At 41.0% G+C, this 27,859-nt stretch overlaps 1 protein-coding gene across 1 annotated transcript; it reads left to right on the forward strand.

The window, feature by feature from the left end:
• The first annotated feature begins 152 nt into the window (after window positions 1-152).
• TICAM2 (TIR domain containing adaptor molecule 2) lies at window positions 153-27,576 on the forward strand. The gene is made up of 4 exons (XM_072992447.2): window positions 153-244; window positions 13,848-13,911; window positions 15,390-16,118; window positions 16,682-27,576. Exon 3 carries the CDS (start codon window positions 15,442-15,444, stop codon window positions 16,114-16,116), a length of 675 nt encoding a protein of 224 aa, XP_072848548.1. The 5' UTR covers window positions 153-244; window positions 13,848-13,911; window positions 15,390-15,441; the 3' UTR covers window positions 16,117-16,118; window positions 16,682-27,576.
• The last annotated feature ends 283 nt before the right edge of the window (window positions 27,577-27,859 follow it).

Consider the following 27,859-nt stretch of genomic DNA (forward strand, 5'->3'; position numbering starts at 1 on the left):
GCGTGCCCTGCGGGTTTCTGGAAGGGCAACCAAGTGCCTTTAAGCGGGAAAGAAGGCAAAAAGAAGAAGAAAGAAAGAAATACAGTAAATCCCAAGAGACGCGTCAGCCTCCGGGCTCCGCCCCAGCTTCCCTTTTCTCTTCTGCTCCGGGACCAGCTTCCACCTCTCCTCCAGCCCTCGCCTGAGGGAGCCGGCGAGCGAAAGTCTCGGCCGGGGTGTCCGCGCTCTCCCCCCCCTCGATCCGGTAAGTGCAATGTCTGCATCAACGACCGGCGGCGGCGTGTGGGGGGGTGTTAGACGAGAAGGGCCACGACCCAGCCCCCCCTTTTCTGGCGGGGTTGCGGGGGGGTGCGGATTTCATACAGATAGTTGCCGGAGGCAATTACATCTTCCTCACCTAAGGGGAGGCCTTAATGCCCGAGCCTACCAAGAAGGGTTCCTCTCACACGACAATCTTGTTCGTGTTTCTCCGTATCTCGGCGCGTCGGGTCCTCTTCCTCTTCCTCTCCTCACAGCGACCCCGCGAGGTAGGGCGAAGGAGAGGGATGAAGGGTCGCCCGGGATCCCGCCCTAAGGAGTGGAGCTCAGCGTTTTCTTCTTGCCCTCAAGTGGTCTCTGCCCTATTGGTGGTGACCCTGTCAATTAATTACCTTAATCAATTAAGTAAGGTCCTGTCATTACCGGCACTGCTCAGGTTGTGCAATTCATGGCCGTGACTTCCTTTATAGGGTCGACCAGTGGTTTGTTGGGGTTATTTTTTTGTCTTCCTCTTTTCCGACTGCGTTCAATTTTGATCAGCATTATAGTTTTTTCCAGTGAGTCTTTTTCATGATATGCCCAAATTGTGATAGACTCAGTTAAGTCATTTTTGATAATAATGACAGTTTCTAAGGGGCGACATCTTTTTCCCTTTAATTCTCCTTTTTTATTACTCATACATACAAAACATACAGAACAACAAAGACATAACAAAGGACAGCAAAGCTAAACATCCCTACTACATATATAGGTCAGAGATTTCTCCGTTGTCTGGTCATTTAATATCATCAAAAGGTTCTTGTGAACACTAGTTCGCCAGGACTGTTTATTCCCCTTAGTTCCTGTCTGTTTCCGGACCCAATTAGAGTACTGTATATATTAACTTCCAGCTTTCCTTTACAAAGTATCTTGGTTGATTCTGTACTGCCTCTAAAAGCATATCTAGTTCTGCAATATCCAGTAGCTATTTCTCCATTCTTCCATTTTTGGGCCCAGAGTAACCTGGTCATATTTTATTTTTTTATTAATGATCTTTGGCATTATATTCAATAACAACATTTCAGGTTTAACTTAGTTTTTGCTGAATAATTTCTTGTAACATTTCCCAAACCTGTAACCAAATTTGTTTTCCTTTTTCGCATGACCACCATACATGATAATAAGTCCCTGGATTTTTTTTTAACCTTTCCAACAAACATTGCTGATCCCTTTTGACATTTTTGCCAATCTTACCGGAGTGAAATGCCATCTGAAAAACATTTTAAGGATATTTTCTCTAAGATTAACTGGTTTGATCGACTTATAATATCTTTCCACATTTTTGTCCAGTCATCAATATCAATATTATAATCAAAGTTTTGTGCCCGTTTGACCACCACCTTCTTCACCCTCTCATCTTTTAGGTATTCTAATAAGTATGTATCTATTTTTTAAAATTATTTTCTCTTTTGTGTAGATCCATAGTTCATCTACCTGAACGTTCCCCTCAAAAAAACCCATATTTTCGTCCTTTTTATATCTTGATTCTAATTTCAACATTGACCACCAATCTGTTAATAGACACAATTTCTCTAAGTCTTGTTTATTTTTTTTAGAGTTGATTTTTAACAAGTCTTTATACGCGAGTAAAACTCCCTCCTGGCTTACACTTTCAATGTAAAGGCCTCTATTTTGGCTACCCATATTGGAATTTTCTTTTTTTTTAAATAATTTTTTAATTTATTTCTACTACAAACACATATACAGATTCCCCCACACCCTCCCCCCTTCGAGGACAAGGATTCAGACCATATTACAATCCAGCTTTCCCAAATTCCAGAGAGCATTGAAGAAAACAAAACAAAACTTAAAAAACGGCAAACATTTTACCCTATCTTCAAATCTGGCTCTGGGCCCAAACATGTATTAGGTTCCAGCTTTGTTTTGCATAGTCTCTTGGTTGATCTTGTAGCGCTTCTGATCCAGTTCTATAATGTCCAACAGCTTCTTCAGGAACTCCTCCATTGTAGGAACATCTTCACTTTTCCATTTTTGGGCCCAGAGTATCCTAGCTGCTATCAATATATACATCAAACAATATTTAATTTTCTTGTCGGTAATTTCTGGCATAATATTCAATAATGCTATTTCAGGTTTAAAATTTAATTTCCTTTGAATAATTCCTTTTATCATTTCCCACAACTGTGACCAATAGATCCTGGCTTTTTCACATGACCACCACATATGATAATAAGTTCCCACTTTTTTTTTTTTACATTTCCAACAGATATTACTGCTTCCTTCTGACATTTTTGCTAGTTTTATGGGAGTATAATGCCATCTAATTCTATAGAACACTTTGAGGATATTTTCTCTTAAATTTACTGGCTTAATCATTTTGTAACAGTCTTTCCACATCATTGTCCAATGATCAATGTCAATATTATAGCCAAAGTCCCTTGCCCATCTTATCATTGTCTCCTTTACCCTCTCATCATCACATATTGGAATTTTCTTATAAGTTTGCACTAAATCAATGCTTTAATTCTCCTTTTTGAGGCTTCTCTTCTACTAGAAGCCAGATGTCATCATGGCTATCTTGACTCTGGATGCAGCAGCTGTCGACAGTGCTGAGTTGCATCCTGAATCTGGCCTGTCAATACATTTTTTCCTTCTGAGATTTACTGTATTTTACCTTGAATAATCAGCTGTAAAAACCTATATTTTGCATTTTTCATTGCACAATAAAAGTATTCTAATTTTACACATTCCATACATTTTGTGATTTCTTGGTCTTTACTTATTCACTGTAACTGCTTGGATGGTTCAGTGGCTTTGGCATCGGGTTGCAAAACCAAGGGTTGGGAGCTTCATTCCCTGCTGTGCCTCCTGTGAGTAGAGCCACCTTGTGTATCCTTGGGCCGTAAGTCAGAGACTTGATGACACATGAGTATTATTATTTATTCACGGTAGTGTTTCTGTGTTGGTCAGACCCAAGAAATTTGTAGCATTCTATGAAGAATCCATTTTGCAGAGGCATCTATCTTTTTATAGTAGTCAGGGTTCAAGTCCACAGTCCCAAGCCATCCAGCAGAAGTGAAAATGCAAAGGGCATTTTCAAAGCCATTTTAGGAATTTTGTTTTGTCTTCCCACCCACCGCTGCCCTGAGCTGTATCTTTAAAAAATTGCTCTTTATTAAACTTCTATTGTGTGGCTAGATCCTGTTGTTTGTTCAACCAAATGGGTCATTCAACCCAAAGCTACTATTTATTTTTGCCAACATGCTCCATTTTTATTTTTTATTTTTTGCTTTTTAATTTATTCAGTTTATTTACTGTATGTATTTTGTGCTCGTACTTTTAAGTGATTACCATGATCTTGGTGTTCACAGCATTCCTTCTTAGACAAAGTTCACTCCTTGCTTCATTGACTTTACCGAAGAACTTCTGTAGAAATATCTCAATGTTAGAAGTAATGTTGTATTGACATTGTTGCTGAATTCTCCATTGATAAAGAACTGTCATGCGAATTAGCAAGTGCTTCTCTAAAGATGTTATTGGAGTACAAATTGAAAAGCACCAATAAGAGTATACATTCCTGTTGCATCTCTGTGTTTTCTATCATCTGTTCTTCAACTTTCACTGCAGCTTTTTATTTGTAGTACAAGTTTCATAACCAGTCTTAGAACTGGAAGGGACCCTATGCAGGGCCACGTTATTCAGAGGGCAAAGTGGGCACACTCCTCCGTCTCCTCTCCACTGTGGCTGCCGTGGGCACAGTCGGGGCAGCTAATCTTCCTGTGCTGGGCGGCGTTGCTGCGTAAGTGGGAGGTGCAGCTGGGCACCTCCACCCAACAAGGAGAAGGGTGCCCCCGTGCACCTCCAAGAACTGCTCCGGGAAGTCATCTTTTCCCTGGTTGCCCCAATGGCATCCTGGAGCTCAACCGCCTCAACAAGATCAACCTCTCCCAACAGAGGTTAGATGAGGAAGGGGGTGAGTAAGGCTGGCTAGGATGCATAAGGCACTCTGTTTAGTCTCAGAGACACTCTTCCCACCAGAACCCTCAGCTGGGAAGCAGTGGCTGTTCCTTCAAATCACCCACGGCCCTCCATCTCCTCCTAAGCCTGTGTCCTGTGACACCACACAACAGGCAGCCTCCCTCCCCCCTCCCTTCCACGTGGGACCTTCTCTGAATTGCTGCCTCTGCATGTTCTGCCCACAATGTGCACAACTTTTCCTCTTCTCTGGGCATGCGCAGAGTGCCTCAAAGCTCAGCTTTAGGTTTCCTTTGCGTCACCCCTCCCTCATAAGCTAAACTTTCTTTTCATTGTTGTTGTTTGTTTACCTAACCGTTGTTAGCTTATTTGCTGCTACCAAGATTACCTTATTGAGCCAGTCTTATTTATGTTCTATTCATGTTGTGTGACCTATTTAGGTTGGAGGTCAGGGAGAGGGAGGGAGGAGGAAGGGGTATGTGTTTCACTATTACTGTATATTTTTTGCCCAGGGCCCACCAGAGCCTTGAATTGGCCCAGACCCTATGGATCATTGAATTGAGCCCCTGTCAAGGAGGCCCAGTGGGGGATCAAATTCCCCATCTCTGGCTCCGTAGCCAGATACTGTACCTAAACCACTGAGCTTTCCAATTACTGTATGCAAAGGAAGTTTTTTGTTTGTACCAACTCCGTCAAGTGGCCACGTCAGATTCTGCCAAAGGCTTTCTTGTAGTCCAGTGGTTCCCAACCTTGCTTGGGTCACCCGGGAGTTTCCTGGATTGCAACTCCCAGAAACCATGGGCAGCACCGCAAGTGCTGGGACTGCAGTCTCTTAAGGTTGGGAACCACTGTTGTAGCCAATAAAAGAAGCATGCCAATTTCCACATTCATAGCTCCCAAATACCTGTTTGCAGATAATGCTTCCTTGGTTCCAAACCCTCTTCTGAATCAAATTGTGTATCTTCAACCCCTTCTCACACTTCTTGTAAATGTGGTCATGCATTGTCTTTTGAAAACCCTGAAGTAGATGACTCATTAAGATTACTCATTGAAAGCTTGGGCATTTCTGTTTTGAAGTAATGCAGTAAAGCTTCGTCTCATACAGATTTCAAGAATGATCTCTGTTTTGTAGATTTGACTGAGAAGGTCCACTATAGCAGTGGTCCCCAACCTTGGGCCTCCAGATGTTCTTGGACTTCAATTCCCAGAAATCCTGGCCAGCAGAGGTGGTGATGAAGGCTTCTGGGAGTTGTAGTCCAAGAACATCTGGAGGCCCAAGGTTGAGGACCACTGCACTATAGCACAAAAAAGAGTCATTAAAGGATCTTAATTTTCTCAGTTCACTCACAAATTTATGTGCAGATAAGATCCTTTTTTCTCTTACAAGTCCTTTTTATGGCATAATGTAACATAATAAAAAGTACCAAGACTGTTATTTTGGATATTACAGGTTGCTTTAAAATGGAAAGAGTGCTCTTAAATTTAAAATACTGGGATCTGTCAAACTTGAAAATAGGTAGCTGACTCTAAGGCTGCTGCTTGTCTCTTAGCTATTCCATCAAAACCCCTAACAGAGGATGATTTTCTGGGAACGCCAGTAGTTCCACAAGTACAAGAGGAGTGAATATTCTCTATGTAATGTTTCCCTGTGTATATGAACTGTGGAAATTTGAAATTTTTCTCTCTTCTCACACACTATATTTGCAAAATTGTTAATTTTGTTCAGATTTTTCAAGAACACTGTCTCTGCCCATATTTCTTTTATTATTGTTTGGGTTGAGCTTATTTTTAATGACCAGAAATTTAAATTTTTTAATAATAATAATAATAATAATAATAATAATAATAATAATAATAATAATAATAATAATAATAATAATAATAATAATAATAATAATAATAATAATAATAATAATAATAATAATAATAATAATAATAATAATAATAATATGCCATCAAGTCAATTCTGATTTATGCAATGTTTTCAGGGTTTTCCAGTTAAAAAAAAATACTCAGAAGTATTTTACCATTCCTTTCTTCTGGGGCCACCCAGATATCTAAACCACTGAGCTATTTTTAAATAAATAATTGCTCAATTATGTTTTTCTAGTTCTGAGAGGCTGTACACAAATATACACTAGGAAATAGTGGGTAGTTTACTTGCAGTTTTGCATCTTTTGTATATGAATTTTAAAAGTCTCCAGACAATAGGATGTTGAATCCATCAGGTCCAAGAGCATTTCTTATTGTAGAAATACATTCTGCTTTGGCTTCCCCTCTTGAGAGAAGGGAAGACGCCATACTTGCCACACCCAACACAAAGAGTATAGGAGAACTATCTCAGTTTTAGGAAGACTGGGTGCTCAGGAGAAAGGAGGGAATCTGTTTCTTATGGCTGACCAGGAGAGAACACTTGCCAGAGCTAAGGATATTGCCACCTTGTGAACCAATGGCCTTTACCCGCATGCATGGCAAAGTACTTTAGAAACAGGGGAATTTTGAGCACAGCTTCTGGTATCATGTGGAATTCTGGTGGACAAAATAAATAGATCTAAATAAATAAAGACACTGATAGGTAAATATCAGGCATTTCATTGGGCTAATGATGGGGTGACCAATTTATGTCTCTCACAATTTTCTTGGCATTTGGTTGCTGTAATCTCTCACCACTGACTATGATGGTTAGGGCTGATGGGAGTTGCTATCCAGTGTCAAGTCTGTTAGCTGCCCACAGTGCATCAATGGACGCTTCTTTGTGAGTTTCAGCAGTGATTTAGATCTGGGTCCCTATAAAGGCAGGAATGAAATGGGCAGCTCTTCCCCACACAAAGGCATAGGGCTTCTTGTAGTAAGAGAATTCTATTTATTTTTATTTATTTCAAATATTTTTAAACTGCCTTTCTCCTTAAGAATATGCTAGGAATGGTGGAACATCCTACTCTGATCACTGGAATCCTCATGTCTGTTTTCTAAACCTTCACCAGACACTGTTAATATAAGATCTTAAGCTACTGCGTTATACAGTGGGGTCTCTACTTAAGAACTTAATCCGTATTGGAAGGTGGTTCTCAAGTGGAAAAGTTCTTATGTAGAATCTGCATTTCCCATAGGAATGCATTGAAAACCATTTAATCCGTATCTGCTCTTTTCCGTGCATAGAAACTAATGGGAAGCTGCTATTCCGCCTTCTACCACTAGAGGGGGATTTTTTCTTTTTTTCCCCTTAGGTCAGGGAACAGTGTCAAAAGCACTTCTGACGAAGCTAATTTTGAAGCAATGGACTGAAAACCAATTAATCCGTTCTGGCTGTTTTTTTTATGTAGAGGTGCGTTCGTACATTGAAGCATTAGTTCCCATAGGAACTAATGCAAAGCTGGTTAATACGTACTCTACCACTAGGGGGAGAACTTTTTTTTAACCTAAGATGACTTAAGGTTAAAAAAAGAGCAGGAAAGTTTTTTTTTCCTGTTCTTATCTGGATTTTTGTTCTCAAGTAGAAGCAAAATTTAGCAAATGGAGCTGTTCCTAAGTGGAATTGTTCTTAAGTAGAGACGTTCTTAAGTAGAGACCCCACTGTACTGGTTAGATCATCAGTCCATCTACCAATGGTGTTAATTCTCCAAGGTTTTAGGCAGGATTCATTCCAGCTCTACCTGGAGATCCCTAATATTCTCTGGCAGTGAGTGACCCATACGAGTGCTAACCATGCCTACCCCTCCTTAGTGACATAAAGCAAACAAAATTGTTATGCATAATAGTAGTTCAGTACTGTATATGAGAATGTACTAAAGCAATCTTCTCCCATTGTGTTGCTCTGTGAACCTAATTATCCCAGTCCACATGGCCAGTGTGCCTTTGGATAATGGGTTTTGTAGTTCAAAACATCTGGAAGGCCTTGGTTGGAGAAGGCTGTGCTAGCTCTCTCTCTCTCTCTCTCTCTCTCTCTCTCTCTCTCTCTCTCTCTCTCTCTCTCTCTCTCCCCTCCCCCAGTGGTGTGTGTGTGTTTAATAGAGATTTGTACAGTTTAAAATCCTGTACTTAATAGCAGGGAGCGATACTTCTACATGTTAATCTGAGGGCCATGCATTATTCTCATAATCCAACTCTAATACCATACTCAATGCATATTAAAGCTTATTACTGTGCCTGTGGCTAATTGTGGAATTATATTGAAAAATTGCATGCCTTTTCTTTTCAAACATGTACATAACATGATATGTTCACCTACAACTAGGATTAATTCTTGTTGGAGTTTTCAGAGTTTGAGTCTTTCTTTTACTCTGTTTTGAGGAACTAGTATCTCTTTTAATGATAGATATATATCAACTATCAAGAGCACTGGCCATATGAAAATTATGAGTGGCATATAATTTTCATATGGCCAGTGCTCTTGATAGTTGATATACATCTAACTCTAAACAGAGAGTGTCATCCTTCTAGACCCTGTGCTTCAAGTGCTTAATTCTTAAACACATGGGTTTGAATCCTTGGGTATTCAACAGACATAGCTCTCTCAAATCAAGGTTGCCATGCCTTTCTTCTTCTTCTTCTTCTTTTCCTAAGAGGCTCCTCATCTCTAATAGTCGCTGGAAATGATGTTCTCCATGCTGGGAATAACTGTACCTATTGCACATAGCTAGTGCAAGTGGGGAAAATATAATTTCATTTTATTTTTAAAGAACTTACCAAATATTTGCTGTATTTTCCTAGTTAAATCGGCAAAGAACTTGCAGTTCATTATATTATATATAAGGCGGAAATTACAGGAAGGCATGTGTCCCAACTAGGGATGAAATTTGTCTCCATATTCTCCCACATTATATATATTTATATATATATTATATATAAATATATATAATGTGGGAGAATATGGAGACAAATTTCATCCCTAGTTGGGACACATGCCTTCCTGTAATTTCCGCCTTCTGACCCTACATCTGGTGTTTTAGTCCCCCCCTTTTTTTCTTCCCCTGAATGAAATGAGGTTAATCACCACTGGGGAATTCCAGTCTGCCTATATTTAGATATCTACATTTTCCATATCACTATTGCAGGAAATATGTTGTGACTGAAACTGTGCCGGCCCTTGATTCCTATTAAAAATTGTGGTTAATACATGTTACGTCAATACTAACACAGCCAGGTAGTGTCCTTGTGCCATAAGGTGGTGCTATTCCCACAAAAATAAAACAGCTGAATCCCACTGTCACATTTAAATCTACAGTGTGCATTTTTTGGGGGGGAAGTATCATCTTTACTAAATACCTATATTGACACATAGCATCTTTTTAACCCTCCCAGGAATCCTTCAACCAGCATGGCCAGTGCTCTATGGCTGGAGGGGCAGCCTCCAGAGGTCCGAGGCCTGTATGTGCCTGCCCCAGACCTAAGAAAGTTGCACCCAGTTCTGATCCTTTGGGCACTTCAAAAATACTTTTTAAAAAAAGGCTTTAAAAGAACTGAAAAAAAGTCTCCCTCATACTCTCTAGTAGTTAAAACAAATACAGTTGGTGGTATGAGTCCTCAAGGGGCTGGGAGGCCCTAAAAATGACAAAATGACCTCCCACCATTCCCTGGAGGATATGGGGAATTATCAAAACAGATAATCCCCTTCATGGATTGCTGCCTTGTCGTGGCGAAGGGGCTTGAGTAACTCAGAGAAGCTATGGGCTATGCCGTGCAGGGAAACCCAAGACGGACAGGACATAGTGGAGAGTTCCGACTAAACGCAATCCACCTGGAGTAGGACCTGGCAATGCCACTCCAGTATCTTTGCCAAGAACACCCCATGATCAGAAACAAAAGGCTAAAAGATATGACGCTGGAAGATGGGCCCCTCAGGTCGGAAGGCGTCCAACATGCTACTGAGGAAGAGTGGAGGACAAGTACAAGTAGCTCCAGAGCTAATGAAGTGGTTGGGCCAAAGCCGAAAGGACGCTCAGCTGTGGACGTGCCTGGAAGTGAAAGGAAAGTCCAATGCTGTAAAGAAAAATACTGCATAGGAACCTGGAATGTAAGATCTATGAACGTTGGGAAGCTGGAGGTGGTCAAACAGGAGATGGCAAGAATAAACATCGACATCCTGGGCATCAGTGAACTAAAATGGACAGGAATGGGCGAATTCAGCTCAGATGATTATCATATCTACTACTGTGGGCAAGAATCCCGTAGAAGGAATGGAGTAGCCCTCATAGTCAACAAAAGAGTGGGAAAAGCTGTAATGGGATACAATCTCAAAAATGATAGAATGATGTCAATACAAATCCAAGGCAGACCATTCAACATCACAATAATCCAAGTTTATGCACCAACCAGCATTGCTGAGGAAACTGAAATTGAACAATTCTATGAAGATTTACAACACCTTCTAGAACTGACACCAAAGAAAGATGTTCTTCTCATTCTAGGGGACTGGAATGCTAAAGTAGGGAGCCAAGAGATAAAAGGAACAACAGGGAAGTTTGGCCTTGGAGTTCAGAACGAAGCAGGACAAAGGCTAATAGAGTTTTGTCAAGAGAATAAGCTGGTCATCACAAACACTCTTTTCCAACAACACAAGAGGCGACTCTATACATGGAAATCACCAGATGGGCAATATCGAAATCAGATTGATTATATTCTCTGCAGCCAAAGATGGAGAAGCTCTATACAGTCAGCAAAAACAAGACCTGGAGCTGACTGCGGTTCTGATCATCAGCTTCTCATAGCAAAATTCAAGCTTAGACTGAAGAGAGTAGGAAAAACCACTGGGCCACTCAGGTATAATCTAAACCAAATCCCTTATGAATACACAGTGGAAGTAAAGAACAGATTTAAGGAACTAGATTTGGTGGACAGAGTGCCTGAAGAACTTTGGATAGAGGCTCGTAACATTGTCCAGGAGGCAGCAACGAAAACCATCCCAAAGAAAAGGAAATGCAAGAAAGCAAAGTGGCTGTCCAATGAGGCCTTAGAAATAGCAGAGAGGAGAAGGGAAACAAAATGCAAGGGAGATAGGGAAAGTTACAGAAAATTGAATGCAGACTTCCAAAGAATAGCAAGGAGAGACAAGAGGGCCTTCTTAAATGAACAATGCAAAGAAATAGAGGAAGATAACAGAAAAGGAAAGACCAGAGAGCTGTTCAGGAAAATTGGAGATATTAGAGGAACATTTTGCGCAAAGATGAACATGATAAAAGACAAAAATGGGAGGGACCTAACAGAAGCAGAAGACGTCAAGAAGAGGTGGCAAGAATACACAGAGGAATTATATCAGAAAGATTTGGATATCCCGGACAACCCAGACAATGTAGTTGCTGACCCTGAGCCAGACATCCTGGAGAGTGAAGTCAAGTGGGCCTTAGAAAGCCTGGCTAACAACAAGGCCAGTGGAGGTGATGGCATCCCAGTTGAACTATTTAAAATCTTGAAAGATGATGCTGTTAAGGTGCTACATTCAATATGCCAGCAAGTTTGGAAAACCCAACAGTGGCCAGAGGATTGGAAAAGATCAGTCTACATCCCAATCCCAAAGAAAGGCAGTGCCAAAGAATGCTCCAACTACCGCACAATTGCACTCATTTCACACGCTAGCAAGGTTATGCTCAAAATCCTGCAAGGTAGGCTTCAGCAGTATGTGGACCGAGAACTCCCAGAAGTACAAGCTGGATTCCGAAGAGGCAGAGGAACTTGAGACCAAATTGCTAACTTGCGCTGGATTATGGAGAAAGCCAGAGAGTTCCAGAAAAATATCTACTTCTGCTTCATTGACTATGCGAAAGCCTTTGACTGTGTGGACCACAGCAAACTATGGCAAGTTCTTAAAGAAATGGGAGTGCCTGACCACTTTATCTGTCTCCTGAGAAACCTATATGTGGGACAGGAAGCAACAGTTAGAACTGGTCATGGAACAACTGAGTGGTTCAAAATTGGGAAAGGAGTACGGCAAGGCTGTATACTGTCCCCCAGCTTATTTAACTTATATGCAGAATACATCATGCGGAAGGCTGGACTGGAAGAAACCCAAGCCGGAATTAAGATTGCCGGAAGAAATATCAACAACCTCCGATATGCAGATGATACCACTCTGATGGCAGAAAGTGAGGAGGAATTAAATAACCTCGTAATGAGGGTGAAAGAGGAGAGTGCAAAAAATGGTCTGAAACTCAACATCAAAAAAACTAAGATCATGGCCACTGATCCCCTCACCTCCTGGGAAATAGAAGGGGAAGATATGGAGGCAGTGTCAAATTTTATCTTCCTGGGCTCCATGATCACTGCAGATGGAGACAGCAGCCCTGAAATTAAAAGACGCCTTCTTCTTGGGAGGAAAGCGATGACAAATCTTGACAGCATCTTGAAAAGCAGAGACATCACCTTGCCAACAAAAGTCCGAATAGTCAAAGCTATGGTTTTTCCTGTCGTGATGTATGGAAGTGAGAGCTGGACCATAAAGAAAGCAGACCGCCGAAGAATTGATGCCTTTGAATTGTGGTGCTGGAGGAGGCTCTTGAGAATCCCCTGGACTGCAAAGAGAACAAACCTATCAATTCTAAAGGAAATCAACCCTGAGTGCTCACTGGAAGGACAGATCCTGAAGCTGAGGCTCCAGTACTTTGGCCATCTCATGAGAAGAAAAGAGTCCTTGGAAAAAACCTTGATGTTAGGAAGGTGTGATGGCAAGAGGAGAAGGGGACGACCGAGGATGAGATGGCTGGACAGTGTCTGCGAAGCAACCAACATGAACCTGACACAACTCCGGGAGGCAGTAGAAGACAGGAGGGCCTGGCGTGCTCTGGTCCATGGGGTCACGAAGAGTCGGACACGACTAAACGACTAAACACACACACATCAAAACAGAAATTATTGTGTGGTGTTTTTTTTAAAAAAATACTGTACTGTTGAGTGATACTTTTGCTTACAAGACATACCGTATTTCTCCGTGTATAAGACGCCCCCCACTTTTCTAATCCAAAATTAAGAAATCTAAGTGGGGCTTAGCAAGTGTAGGGGGAAAGGGATAAAAGCGCTGCATGATTGCTTTGATACCTGCTTTCCCTCCACTTGTATTTGTTCTCCCCTCAGCTTACTTCCATGTATAAGCTGACCCTCAATTTTTAGTCTAAAGATTTTAGACAAAAGTATAGTCTTATACATGGAAAAATACGGTACTTTGCCAGACTCTGCTCTGTGGCCACCCTGCTATAGACAGATCTATCATGAAAACTGCTGATGCTTCCACTCTCATCACCTTCTTGTATATCACTGTGTTGCAGTTAGTAGCTGGCTTGGAAGATAATATTATTTTGTTCTTCAATATTCAGGATTGTGAACCTGCCCATCGTTTACATATTTGGAGAAGCAGATGTGCTCATGCCCATTTAATTTGTCAGCCTATCCACACTACTTACAGAACATGCGTACCTCAGCGCAACGTGTGGTGTGCTTTGAAAGGACGGCTTTTATCACTGATTCAGGAGCAAAACAAGTGGAAATTCCTTGGGATATCTGATGCAGCCTGCATAGGCTGTAGTAATGCCCCATATCAGTTAGTTACCCATTGACCACCACTTTTAAAATGTCACATGGAAAGTATTTCATCATCTGAAAGATATATCATTTGTTTCTTTTCACAGCTATGCCAACACATAGAAATGAAACAGTCTAAACAAAGTCATGAATAGGAGTCTTGCTGCAGTGGTATGTGTAGTCATTTTATTCCATTTTTCTGAAAGATTATTTCAGTCTCAGAAATATGCACCAGCAGAAACCTAATATCACAAAGTATGTTAAATGTTACATCATAGTCCTTCATGCAGTTCTGGAAATTGGAGATGGATGGTTTGAGACATCCAGTATACATGGTGATAACGGGGGCAGATTTTGCACCTCAAAATGTCCTCGGGTGAAGGATTTATGCTTTCCCATAAGAGCGAATGATAGTGACATCCACAAAGGATAAAGTCAAGGGGTACACATGGATATGTTGTGGTGGAAACCAAGCCCCTTGGTGACTGAGCAAAGAACTTAAAGGCATTCTGTTGACCTTCTTTGTAGCTGAGTTGGCCACAGCATCTCCTGTAGTGTCCTTAAAAAACCAACAACACACACTTCTGAATGAACACTAACTGGCTTAAAGGTATTCATAGCCACATAATCCACCTTGACTGGAATGATGCCTTATTTTCAATAGGCTTAAGAACACAGAAAAGCTGCTTTGTTGTTGTTGTTCTGCTGTTAGGCATCATGTGATCTTTCAGGTATTGTTGAGCTACCACTTCCATTATCCCACATTATTAGCTAAACTGATTAGGATAGATGGAAACTGCAGTCTAACAATGGCTCAAGAGCCACTATATGCCAGTCCATGCTGTTTACAATAAGACCCCACTTATTTGTGGGATCAGTATCCACTGATTTACTTAACCACGATCAGAAAATATAAAAATTATATTATAAGAAATTAATATTATAAGAAAAATCCCAAATATATATTTAATGATGAAGTTACCAGAACTGGCCACTAGAGAAAGCCAGAGACCATGCTATGTATAGCATTCACTATTATAATAGTGTTCATTATAATCCACGTTTTCCAGCATCCACGGGGGGAGGGGATTGGAACTGATCCACAGCTGCTACAGGGGTCCTACTGTACATTGCCCCACATACTGTGGACTACTCACTCTGTAAATGGTTTCCCAAGGCTCCAGACACAGATTCAAATTTACCAATGAGGTCATGACAGCACTGGCCAGATAAAGTGGAAAAGGCATAGAACAGAATGCAGGGATTTCATTTTTAGGGGTTTATGTGACTTTATAGTCCACAATATCACACACATAGTTTCTCCAGAACTTACTTACTTACTTACTTACTTACTTACTTACTTTATTTATTTATTTGATTTATACCCCACCCATCTGGCCTATAAGACCATTCTAGGCAGCAGACAGCTGTTTGGGTGTGTGTAAAGGATTCACTTGCTTAAATCCATTCTTCCTTTGTTCCTTGATGTAGCTACATTTTATTTTACTACTCTTTAACAGTAACTGTTTTTCTCCTCTGCTGTCCTCAGTCCTTTGACTCATGTGATTTCAGCACTGCCTTAAACATATTTTGTAAATTTATATCTTTCACCGACTTCCTGACCAATTTGTCCTTCACTTCTTTTATAGACTGGAAGAACGAAGATACTTCATTTCCTCTACATTTGGAGGTCTTACCACAATGGGAAACAGCAATGCCAAAAGAGCTCTTCCTTCTTCTCTAAGGAACAGTGTGAGGGACAATTGTATAGGCAAAAGAGAAGAAAACACGAAGCCAATGCCCAAATTATGTGAATTGTCACTGCACACAGAAGCCAGCTGCCATGTCACTGTCCAAGAAGTTCAAAGGGACAATGAAAACACTGGGGATATATTTTACAGGTTTGTGATTCTTCATGCTGAGAATGATGTAGAAGAAGCTGTTAGAATCCAGGAGTTGCTACAAAATGAATTTTGTATTAAGCCGGGAATCATCTTTGCAGAGATGCCTAGCGGTAGGCATCTGTTAGAAAATCTAAATGATGCTTTGAGCAACTCTGCATGGACAATTATCTTACTGACTGAAAACTTCTTGAGTGAGCTTTGGTATCAGTTCCAGTCATACACATCTTTATTAAGTTCGCTGACTGTACCACATAAACGCAACACAGTCATACCTATGAGGCCACGGAATAACCCACTCCCATGGGAGAGGACTCCTTTTATTTTACAGACCATCAGTACTTTGCAGGAAGATAGTCCTGGATTTGCTGAACAAATAAGGAAAACGTTCCAAGAATCTACATATAAACATCAGCAAGTAATGTGGCAGTATGGAAAGAAGAATGCAGAGGCACAAAAACCGCTTATGTGGTGAAGGTATAAGGACATTTCCAGTGAAGGCAAATATGATTTATTTGAGCAAGAAGTCTGTAATATCTTAAGTCTGTCTCCAAGTCTATCATGTCTTTCAGGTTCCAAGCTGCTTGAGTGGGAGTTTATTCTTTAAGTTGTGCTTAATAAGTGTTAACTTTTTTTTTAAAAAAAAGTCACTGCCTTTCCTCTTGTCATTCCATCTTTGTGGTCTTGACAGCTGATGTCATGAAATGGGCATGGATCATAGCTTGTGGCATGGAGAAGGTCACTAACTGAATCCCTGGCATATCCAGTTAAAGCACCTTAGACTGCAGGGCTGAAAAGACGTCTGTGTAAATGTGGGGCAGCTTCTGCCAGTTATAGTTGACAGTATTGGGCTAAGTGGATCAGAAATAGGGAGCTTTCCCCATCTCTGGATGGACTCTCTGTAAGGCAACTTCTATTGGAACCAAGAAACTCCACTATCCACAAGTTAAGGGCAGTCTGGAAGAAAAATCACTATTTGTGATGAGCACACTGATCCCATTTTCCACTTTGGCCAACAGACTTGTTTTGTATCATTTCAGAAACATGAAAACCTTGCTCAGCCAGACACCGCAGTGGGTCAGAAGAACACCAGTGTATGTGTATGCATGGGTACATTACTGGATAAAGTCCATTTCTCAAACTACATTCAGTGACCTTTCTCTTCAGGCAGGCTTCTCCTTAACGATTGGTGGTCTGAGTGAGATTTTTAAATGGATTGTTGTGCTCTGTTGTTTTAAAAGTTTTAATATTGTTTTTATATACCGTTTTTAATATAATACTTGTTTAAATATTTGTATATTTATTGTTTTTAGTTTTGAATATTATTCTTTTTAATGATGTAAGCTGCCTTGGTTCCCTTTTAGGGAGGAAGGTGAGATAAAAATATTTTAAATACATAAAATAAATAAACCTCCTTATACAGGGCAGGCTTTCTCTAGCTTCCAAATAAGTTCTGCCAGGGCCACTTGTTATTATTTCTGTGCATCAGGTTAGCCAGAACTCTTGAATATTTGCAGAAGCTGTATTGGCTGTTGCCACCTATATTCCAACATCTGAGGTGTTGAGCATAGTGCCATATTAGAACCCTGTTTCCTGCAAAAGATTCTGTTCTCTTTAAACTCATTTGGAAGTGGTGAAGGTATAACAGTATCTCCTCCATCACCACTCAATCTGGTCATGGCATCTTCATTGGGCTCAAAATGACTTACCAGTTTTAAGACTTTACAGCAATGGAGCTGTAAAATGCACTGCAAATTTCTTAAATATGGCAAGACTCTCATGTTCTGCACAGCCACAAAGTTGACAAGTGATGACTCATTCCATTAAAAGGTTGCTGGCTGCTATTAGAGGATTAACCAATTGTGTGTTGAGCGGACTCATCAGCTTTTGATCACTATCATCGCCCATTTATGCAAAGAAGTTGTATGTCCTCTAAGAGCATCCTCTCTTCTTTGTTACTTTTGTTTTAAAACAACCGTCTCACATATTACACCCTGCCACGCCAACAAAATTAATTGGCAAGTGATTTAAGTAATACACTATCTTGTCCTTAACCTTATCCAATCTTTAAAGCACCAAGAACTTGCCAATAAGTTGGAATGATGCTGCAGCTGCTGTCTTCTCTTTTATCCCCTAAAATCTTTTGATCGTGGTGTTGAAGGATGTAGTGCTAGGAAGATGGAGAATTTACTTCTCAGCCTTGATCAATTGAACTTTCTTCTTGGGAAAAACTATTTGAAAGAGTAAGTGTATTTCTTAGAATAAATGTAATCAAATTTAAACAAATTGGCACTATAGTAACCACTGTAATCTGCGGCTAATCAGCTAAATACATTTTAAATACAGTGGTGTCCCACATGACAATGATGATCTGTTCCATAGAAATCACTGTTTAGCGAAGTCATCGTCATGTGAAAACCGTTTCCCCATTGGAATGCATTGAAACCCGTTTAATGCGTTCCAATGGGGAAAATACCTCGTCGTCCTGCAAAGATCGCCCATAGGGAAGCCATTTTGCTAGTGCCGATCAGCTGTTAAAATGGCTGTCCTGCGAAGCATGGGTCCCGAAAACACAGGGAAGCCATTTTGCGGAGCCGCCGATCAGTTGTAAAAATCGTTGTCTTGCGAACAAACGGTCCACAAAGCACGGACCAAATCACCGTCCAGCGAAAATCCCCCATTGGAACCACTGTTTTGAGAATTGCTATAGCAATTGCAAAACCTCATTGTCATGCAGATTTGTCGTTTTACGAGGCCGTCGTCTAGTGAGGTACCACTGTAAGTAGACAGCTCCAGTAAGCATTCCTTTTTCCGTTATATCTCATAATGTTAGGATTTGGTTCTCAACCCTTCTATATTGCGCTTGAAATGAAAATTACACCTAGAACTACACTGAAAGGTAGCTAATAGAAGGTTGAGGGGTGATATAATAGCACTTTTCAAATATTTCAAAGGCTGTCAGACAGAGGAGGGGTAAGATCTGTTCTCGATTATCCCAGAGTGCAGGACACATAACAATGGGCTCAAGTTAAAGGATGTCAGATTTCAGTTGAATATCAGGAAAAACTTCCTAACTGTTACAGCAGTACGACAGTGGAACCAGTTACCTCGGGAGTTGCTGAGTGCTCCAAAGCTAGAGGCATTCAAGAAAAACTTGGATAATCAGCTTGCAGATAAGCTTTGATTGTATTCCTGCACTGAGCAGGGGGCTGGACTTGATGGCCTTGTAGGCCCCTTCCAACTTCACTTTTCTGTGATTCTAATAAGTAGAAACTGATCACTGAGCTGAAGCAAAGGTATAGGACACATTTTTATTAATATATTAAGCAGAAGTGGCAGAGGGTGTAGGTGCAATGTTGAAGGATGCAGCCACTGAATGGTTTGCAGCACCTGAAACCAGCGTCACTGGTCTGTATAGAATATTGCTAGCCATTAATCAACCATGCACCTGGTATAATGCTGCTGCTACAATATGATGCTCACCTATAAAGGTCAGTGGCTGGTGCACAGTGATGATGACCTTTGAAAACTGACCACTGCCTCGCTGCCATAAGCCACCCACTAGCCCCTCTAAAAGAGCAGAGCAATAGTAGGCAACTTGGTCCACCAGATGGTATTACAGTACAAGTTCCGTCATCCTTGCCTGGTACAGTAATGCTGAGAGGTTAATTTCAGTAATTGCTGGAGGACCACAATTGCCCTTCCTGAGGGCTACACTTTCTCATAATGGCTACTTATTGATCCACATAGCATTTGCTAGTTCCTTGTGGGGAATATGTTTCCTCTCTTTGCCCTACATCTAGGTACCCTGCATTTTTTGTTCTCTTATTACTTTTTATTTCAACTGCATTGGGTCCATAGAAAGATAGGCAACTAATTTACATAAATTAGCTGCCTATAATTTACACTCATTAGGCCCATTAGGAAAAAACCAAGCTTGGCTGCGGACAGTATTGGCAATTATAGGCCCGTCGCCAATGTTGCTTTCCTTAGCAAGGTTGTAGAGAGGATGGTGGCCGATCAGCTTCAGGCTCTCTTGGATGAAACCAATGCCCTGGATCCGTTCCAGTCATGCTTCAGGCAGCGTCAAGGTACAGAAACGGCATTGATCGCCCTGCTTGATGACCTATTGAGGGAAGCCGATAGGGGCAAAATGTCCTTGTTGGCTCTCCTTGATATCTCAGCTGCCTTTGATACCGTCGACCACAGTATCCTCCTGGGACAGCTTTCCAAGTTGGGGATCAGTGGCCTGGCTCTTACCTGGCTCTGGTCCTTCTTGGAGGACTGTCCCCAGAGAGTTCAGCTTGGAGAGAGTGTATCGGCCCCATGGCGGCTCAATTGTGGGGTGCCGCAGGGCTTGATCATCTCTCCAATGCTGTTTTTAATGTCTATATGAGGCTGCTGGGAGGGGTCATCCGGGGCTGTGGGGCTTCGTGTCATCAGTATGCCGATGACACTCACCTCTACATCTCCTTTTTTCCTACAGCAGTGGATGCCATTGTGTCCCTTGAGCACTACATGGGAGCTGTACTGCAATGGATGCAGGAGAATGGACTGAGGCTGAACCCAGACAAGATGGAGGTTTTGAGGGTGGGCACCCCTCCTATCAGTGGTTTGGGAAGCTCCCTCTCTTTTTTGGGGGGGTGACTCTCACCACAAAGAGTGTGGTCTGCAGCTTGGGGGTCCATCTTGACCCAGCGCTTACCATGAAGTCCAGGTAGCGTCTGTGATTGGCACCGCCCATCTAAATCTTCAGCAGATTGCCCAGCTGTGCTTCGATCTTGATGTTGGTGCGCTCACCACTCTGGTCGAGATTAGACTACTGTAATGTGCTCTATGTGGGGTTACCCTTGATATTGATGCGGAAACTACAAATGGTCCAGAACACGGCCACCAGATTATTAATTGGGGTGAAGAAAATACCATCACATTTCCCCTACTCTGGCAGCCTTACACTGGTTGCCCATTCATTTCCACATTGACATCAAGGTGCTAATGCTTACATATAAAGCCCTAAATGGTTTAGGACCTCGATACCTGACAGAGCGCCTGCTCCCACCTAGTTATACTTGTGTCACTCAATCTAGCCAGGCTGGGTGGCTGAGGGGCTTGACCCTGAGAGAGGCCTGGGAGAAAAATAGAAACTGGGCCTTCTTGGTGGGGGCCCCCTCACCTCTAGAACATCTTGCCCCTTGAGATTCGCCTGGCTCCCTCGCTGGGAGTTTTAAGAACAAGCTGAAGACTTGCTTCCACAGGCAAGCCTTCCCCCCTTCCATTTCTTAATTCCCTATGTCTTATCATCTTGGACCTTTCTATGTTGTTTGATATTGTTTGTTTTATGTTTTGTTTGTAAGCTGTCCAGAGTAGATTCATTGTATCTAGATAGGCAGGGTAAAAGTTGGAAAATAAATAAATAAAAAATAAAAAAATTCAGTGATCCAGTGCTCTTTCCCAGGCAACACACTATTGAGCTTCTAGAAAAAGCTATGCAATGTGTTAGTCCCACTTCCTCAAGGCTTACTCTCTCACATGGCTGGCACACCAAAGCCTGAGCCCCATGTATGTAGAGCAGAGAGCTGCTCCAGTTCTGTGTCATGCCCTTCTCCTCTGAGAATCTTGGGTGAAAACAGGAAGAGGATGACCAGATGCAAAGAAGGGCAGGGCCAGGAATTTCAGCAGGTTTGACGTGTTATGCAAAAAACAGCACCGACCGGAATTCCCTTCCTCTAGTAACTAGGGTGACAAAATGCAATAAACAACAAAGCTAGTTAAACATTTGGGAACCAATATGCTATCTTCATACACAACAGTCTAGATTTCGGGAGCACATATAAAACCCACACAATAGTCTACAAGTGTAAATCTGTGAATTTTTAAATCTATTACAAATGTTCAATAGTAAACATAATATTAAGAGGACTAGAGTGGAATAACGTCCTGAGCACTGTAGAGGGCTGCCTCCAGACTTGCAGGGGCAATCTGGCGGACCATCCCTTTGATAGGTGGGCTCTGGACAGTGGGAGTTTGCCATCTTAATTCCAAACAGTGAGCCAGACTAGGTCTGTGTGTGAAGCATTGTGGGAAGTTAAAATGACAACTAGGCTCAGCTGCTTAAGGGTGCACTAGGCCACAAGTGTCTAATGGTGGACATTCAGTGCTAGCCCTGCTGCCAATCCATTGATGCTCAAAGATGTGCTGCACCAGAAATTTTACTAGTTTTGTGCGAAACTGCAAAACATGTGTAACATAATAATCCAAGGCCATTGGCTCACAGTTGCCTTTTGTGTGTGTTTCATTTTGTTTCATTTTCAGTGGGTGGCAATTGCAATATGTAGAACATTGCTGTCAGACTTTCATCGATCTGCCCTATTTCTCTGGAGATAATTAATTCTCTTACTCTTCCACACCATACCAAAGACCTCATAATTTAACAGCAAAGGCCTGTATTCTGCTCAGTATTTAAGCAGATGCAGTTCCAAACTGCAGAAACTGCCATGATGATTTGGCCAGGGCCATGCAATCAGGCACATGACTGTACATAATTGGCATCTCATTTAATTACTGCTGCAGTGCCCAGTTGGCATTTTATGTGCATACATACTGAACAAACTATTAGCAAAAAGGTTGTGTGGCTCCATAAAAACTAGCAAGTTCTATTTGTCTTCAGGTTCTATAATAACATGATCCACAAAACCTCATGCCAAATAAAACAATTTAGTTTTTAAAGTGTCACAAGAAGCTTTATAATTAATCTCCTGATGTGATCTCCATCACATCTGAAGTTGAGTTGATTTTTATCCCATGGTTTCTTAACCAAACAGCAAATTAGTTATTCCATGCCACAAAACTGAAAGTTTTGTGTTATTAAGCAATGTATAAATACAAGTTAAAATCTATTTAAAAAGCTAAACTGACACATGAAAAACTGCACCTGATAGCATTGTGCTAAGAACATGCACGGACCAACTGAATGTTCACAACTGGAGCCTACATGTGCAAAGCTGTTGGCGTTTGGGTTCTTCCTCCAGCTAAGAATCTTGTTCTCTATAAAATATGCTGGATACTTTCTTTTATTGTTTTATTTCAATGTCTGTTAAATAGGAAATGTTATATATTTCCTGTTGTTGAAAACATGAAAGTAAATCAGCTTGTAGGAGGCATGAGAAAAGATGTGCAGCAGAAAGAATTAAAACTTCATTCTTCGGGAAGCATATTGTACTGAAGACCTTTGTTGAAAGGAATGTGGTTAATGGTAAAAGACAAGAGCTAGCAGCTGATTAATAGAACATGTTCATGAAGCAATGAGCAACTGAACATCCAATGTATCACCAGGGTTGTCAGTTATGATAAATTCTGTTTTCCCAGGCAGAAGAAAAACTTTGCATCCCCAATATGGTCACCTCAGTGAAAACAGACTTGCCATGCAAGATGCCTTCAAGACAAGGATTTATCCTTTGAAAAATATTGGCCTCAAACATGTTGCACTGGCAGAGAAAGGGAAACTAAAAATAGAATATATGAAAGGACATTCTAAACAGTGGGAAAGAACAACCAGCACAACCCAGAAAAACAAGTCAAAAGGCTGAAAATCTCATATGCTAGACGTTTACAGAACTGCTTCAGAATAAAATCACTTGCAGATGAAAAATACATACATAGCTGAATCTGTGATATTATGACAAGAATTTATTGTACAGTTGGCATGTAACAGCATAATTTTCAACTGAAACTATAAACATTAACTGTCAACATTTATAGAAATACTCTATTTAAAAAAACTGTATCCTGTTTTTACTACAGAATTCTCACTAAACAAGTTAAAATGAAGATAGTTTGTGCTACAAAAAAATCTATTGAATACACATTCTTTCCAGAGTTCATTTGTTCAACATGAAAAAGGTATTTGCTCTAGAAACTAAAAGAATGATGCTTGAAAGTTACTTTATTTGTTTCTTTTTTACATGATGCTCCCTGTTGTGGACAAAAGGTTTTCCTAAATAGCCTTCTACAGTTGTAACTCTGTTGTCCTTTGTTGCTAGAGGAACAACGTTGGTATTTTCTACAAATCTATTTGCAAAGAAAATACAAAAATACAAGACTAGTGTACTATATGCTTATTAAAATGTTGAAGAGAAGTTTATGCCTTTTAATGCATCCCATTTAGGACAAGGAGAAGCAAATGTTCTCATCCACCTTCTGCAACATCAGCCCAGCAAGATGACGCAGGTTAATGAGATCATCTCAACTCTTCAGGATTCCCTTGTGAGAATATAAATATACCTAACCTATTTGTATCTTCAAATTACTTATCACATGTAAATTTATCTCTTGTAGTAAGATTAAAATATCCAGAAGGATGAGCACTTTCCACTAGTAACTCTATACTCTGGTTTTGAAGACAAATTCTGTGTAGCTATTGAAAACCAGAATGGAGCTAAATAGCTGCATTTTAACCAAAGAATTATATTCTTTTATCATCCCTGCATAATTTCTACTCACATGTAACAGTCTAACAATAATCACCCAAATATTGTCAAACGTCAGAAACCATCAGGAATGTTAGACCCTCCCCAAGTGTTTACAGGAAGTCTCAATTACCTGAGTCATTTTTGTTTGCAAGCCTATCTTGCTAGCATTTTTGGCTTCATAGAACTTATGGTACATTCCATGGTGACAACTGTACGTGATATAGGGAGCATGTTTTGTAAAGCACTGTGCAACCACTTGCCTAGTCAACAATGAGGTAATGAGGTTGTTTTGCAGAAACATGAAATACGTATCACCTCTTAGTCACCCGTTTTCTCCACACTGACCAGGCATCATCAAACAAGTTCCAATTATTCCATGTCAGGCCAAATGGTAGCTACTGGTGCTGTTCTTCCAAGGACAAGCCACCGACAGAGAGAAATTCTGCAGGCCTTCTTTTTTGTTATTTGTGATAGGTTAGTGCCTGTAATATCCTTGCTTCTCCAATGCAGCTGGTACCTTTATTTATGTATAATCAAGATTTCTATCCTGCCTTTCAGTGAAATATCCAAGACATCTTACAAATCAATATAAATTATACAAACTGTGATGTGAAAACACAGCACAGTATCTGTTGGAATAACAGGGACACAGACTGCCGTGGCAGCAGTGGAAAAGAAGGTAGATCTTGCTGTCTGTCATTGGATATTCTGCACAGTACTGTAATAGAAACTCTCGTCAATGGGAGCTGCCAATCCTGTTTGAAAGGACAGTAGCTTATCAGAACCAAAAGACTGTTTGCCCCTTTATGGTCTAAAATTTGACCTATCTGGACAACAGACAAATCTCTAGATCTGCAGATCCTAAACTTTTTGACACGATACCCATTTTGAGACTTCTGAGAACCCCCTGTGAAGGTTCGTGTATGCGGGCTTCCCTCTTCTTAAATAAATCACCAGACTCAGTCTTACAAAAAGGATTTGTGTTATTTATTAACTCAACAAACGAGGTTCCAACTTTAACATGTTCTCTTGTTTGAATCTCTTGTTCAAGCAACGGCTCTCATAAGGGTAACCATAAATTCTCTTCAAAAGGGTTAACCGTATCAACGTTCCAAGGTCCAGCAATCACCCGTTCTGGATCAACATTCTCGAACTCGGGTTCGGTCTGGTTCAAAAGCGGGAGGGTCTATTCATCCCCCATCCATCCAAACAATGGGGATCCCTTTCCTTGTGAGTCGCCCCAAGGTCCAGAAAACACCCCATCTTCTGCAGTTCTTCTAGATGCCATGCCCGGCGTGCTTCGTTTTCTCTGGCAATGGCTTCTTTCTCCTCCCTAATCTTTCTCCTCCATTCCCGGGTCTCAGACTCACCCCAATAGGAAGGTCTCTGGGGTAAGCCCCTTCTTCTACGGCTCTCTGCTTCAGCCTTGGGCACCCAAACCTGTTCCCATTTCCCTGTCCAAGGGTCCTGCATCCAAACAGTTTCCCAACCACCCGGGATATTCTCCCGGGCTGTATTTATTTCCTCTAACCCCCCTTCTTCCAGAGCCCGCCCTTTCTCCTCTTTTCCCGCCCTTTCTACCCTAGATGGAATAGCCACACTTAATCCTTTCAACTCTTTCTCTAAGTCTTGGGTATCCACTGCATGCGATATCCCCTTTTCCCTCATGCTCTTCTGCTCCAGCTCTATCCCTTGGTCTTTCTTTCGGGGTGGGGTAGGAGGTGGGGTTGTTTGAGTCCCTTTGGATGTCTTAAGGAGAGACGGCTCCACCAGAAAGACCTCTTGTCTCTGGTCTTTCCCTTCACACACACACCCCATTCCCCATCTTTCTTTTACCATCATCCAAGAATCTTTCAACAAAAAAACTCAATCTGTAAACTAAAATTAAAAATAAACACAAAACATAATAAAAATATTTGAGACTAATAAACAGAAGAAATAATTTGCCAAAAATGTTAATAAAAATGTAATTTAGCTTGTGAAATAGCAGAAACAGAAGTTTCTTTGGAAAGATGATGAAAATCTCTTAGTCCTCACCCATGGAATTTATTTGTCCCCACTGTCATCTGTGCCCTCCAAATGAACCATATGGCATATTTTATGTTGTAGTGCAACTTTTTCAGGTTGCTCCCCAGTGTTCTATTTCTGAAACTTTTCCTTCACTTGATTAAATATATTCTGTATATTCCCACCTTCTCTTGATTTAGCTAAACTGATTAATGACTTTAATCTTACTTCATAAAGTAACACACCTATCCATTAAGCATGTAAATTGCGCTTCCTCAATCCCCCCCCCCCCAGTAGTCTCTCTAAAATATAGTTTCATAAAATATATTTCAGCTAATTTTAGTTAGGCACTGAGAAATCTATCCTGAAGCTGGTGATACTTCAAATCAGAAGTGGTCAACTTTGGCCAGCCCCATGTTTATGGGGGTCACAATCCCTGACCATTAATCAAGCTGGCTAGACCTGATGGAAGTTATGAACCACAATAATTCGGAGACCCACATCTCATGTAAATGCTCTGTGATAGGATGAGAATCTCATGTCTCTTGCCACCTGATCCTGTCCAACTAGTGTGGAGCAGCAGTGGAACCCAAATCTGGGGGAGGGGGAAGGTGGGCAAGAGTGAAGGAACAAGACAAGAGATGCACCTCCATCAATATTACCTCAGGGCCAAACTACAGTATGTGTATAAGGGAAATGCCTAAAATTGTTGCCTAAATATTTGCTGATGAGGAAACATGACTTCCAGAGGAGGTGCTCAACAGAAAAGTGACAATGAAGGAGTAGATATTTAACCTCCTTCTCCAAATATTATTTTTTCACTACTTTCACATCCTGTTCTACCCCATGGGGTTCAGAAGTCATTTGTGAAGAGCTGTGCAGAGAGATGCCACTTATTACTTCCTTATTGCAACTTTCAAATATCTGTTGACCCAGGAGACTCATATAGGGGTAAAAACAACCAGGATGCATTTTGTAACTACAAAACATATTCTCGGCACATATAATATACTGTTAGGCCCTCAAGCATGTTGAGATACAGGCACAGTTTCTGCCTTAGAATCTGGTAATGTAACTAAAGCAGAATACAACTGCTCGTACAGAGCAAGGCAAGAACAATTTACAGTACTTTTATTCAGGGAGAGGCTCTACGGATTGGAAACGGGGATGAGCTCTACGGCTTGGCAACAGGGATGAGCACCGCACCCTAGAGTTGGACACAACTAGACTACATGTCAAGGGGAACTTTTACCTTTAATTTATCCTACATGACAGGGACGGACAAAGTGCAGTCTCCAGATGTTGCTGAAATTCTACTAACCCTAGCCAGTACAGCCAATGGTAAAAATGTTGCAGGATCATAGAATTACACTATTGTAAAGCTGGTAAGTATTAAATGGTAATCTAATCCAACCCCCATCACTGCATAAAATCCACGCCTAAAGCATTTCTAACAAAAACACATCAAACATTGGTCTAAAAACCTCCACTGATAGGGAGACCACAGCTTCACCAGATAATCTGTTCCACTGAAACAGCTCTTGCTGTCAGCAAGTTCTTCCCAGCGTTTAGTCAGAAATTTTATTTTTGTTTGAATCCAACAGTTGGGATCCTACCAACTGAAAATAAGCTTGCTCTATCCTCCATGTGATAATCCTTCATATATACAAAGGCTGCAACTAAGACTTGCCAACAGCATCTAGAGCAGTGATGGCAAACCTATGGTACGCAATGCCCTCTCTG

Source organism: Pogona vitticeps, chromosome 2 (assembly GCF_051106095.1).
Source record: "Pogona vitticeps strain Pit_001003342236 chromosome 2, PviZW2.1, whole genome shotgun sequence".
Classification (NCBI taxonomy): Eukaryota; Metazoa; Chordata; class Lepidosauria; order Squamata; family Agamidae; genus Pogona; species Pogona vitticeps.

Coding starts and splice junctions, on each gene's coding strand:
- TICAM2 (XM_072992447.2), top strand. CDS start 15,442: ATGGGAAACAGCAATGCCAAAAGAGCTCTTCCTTCTTCTCTAAGGAAC.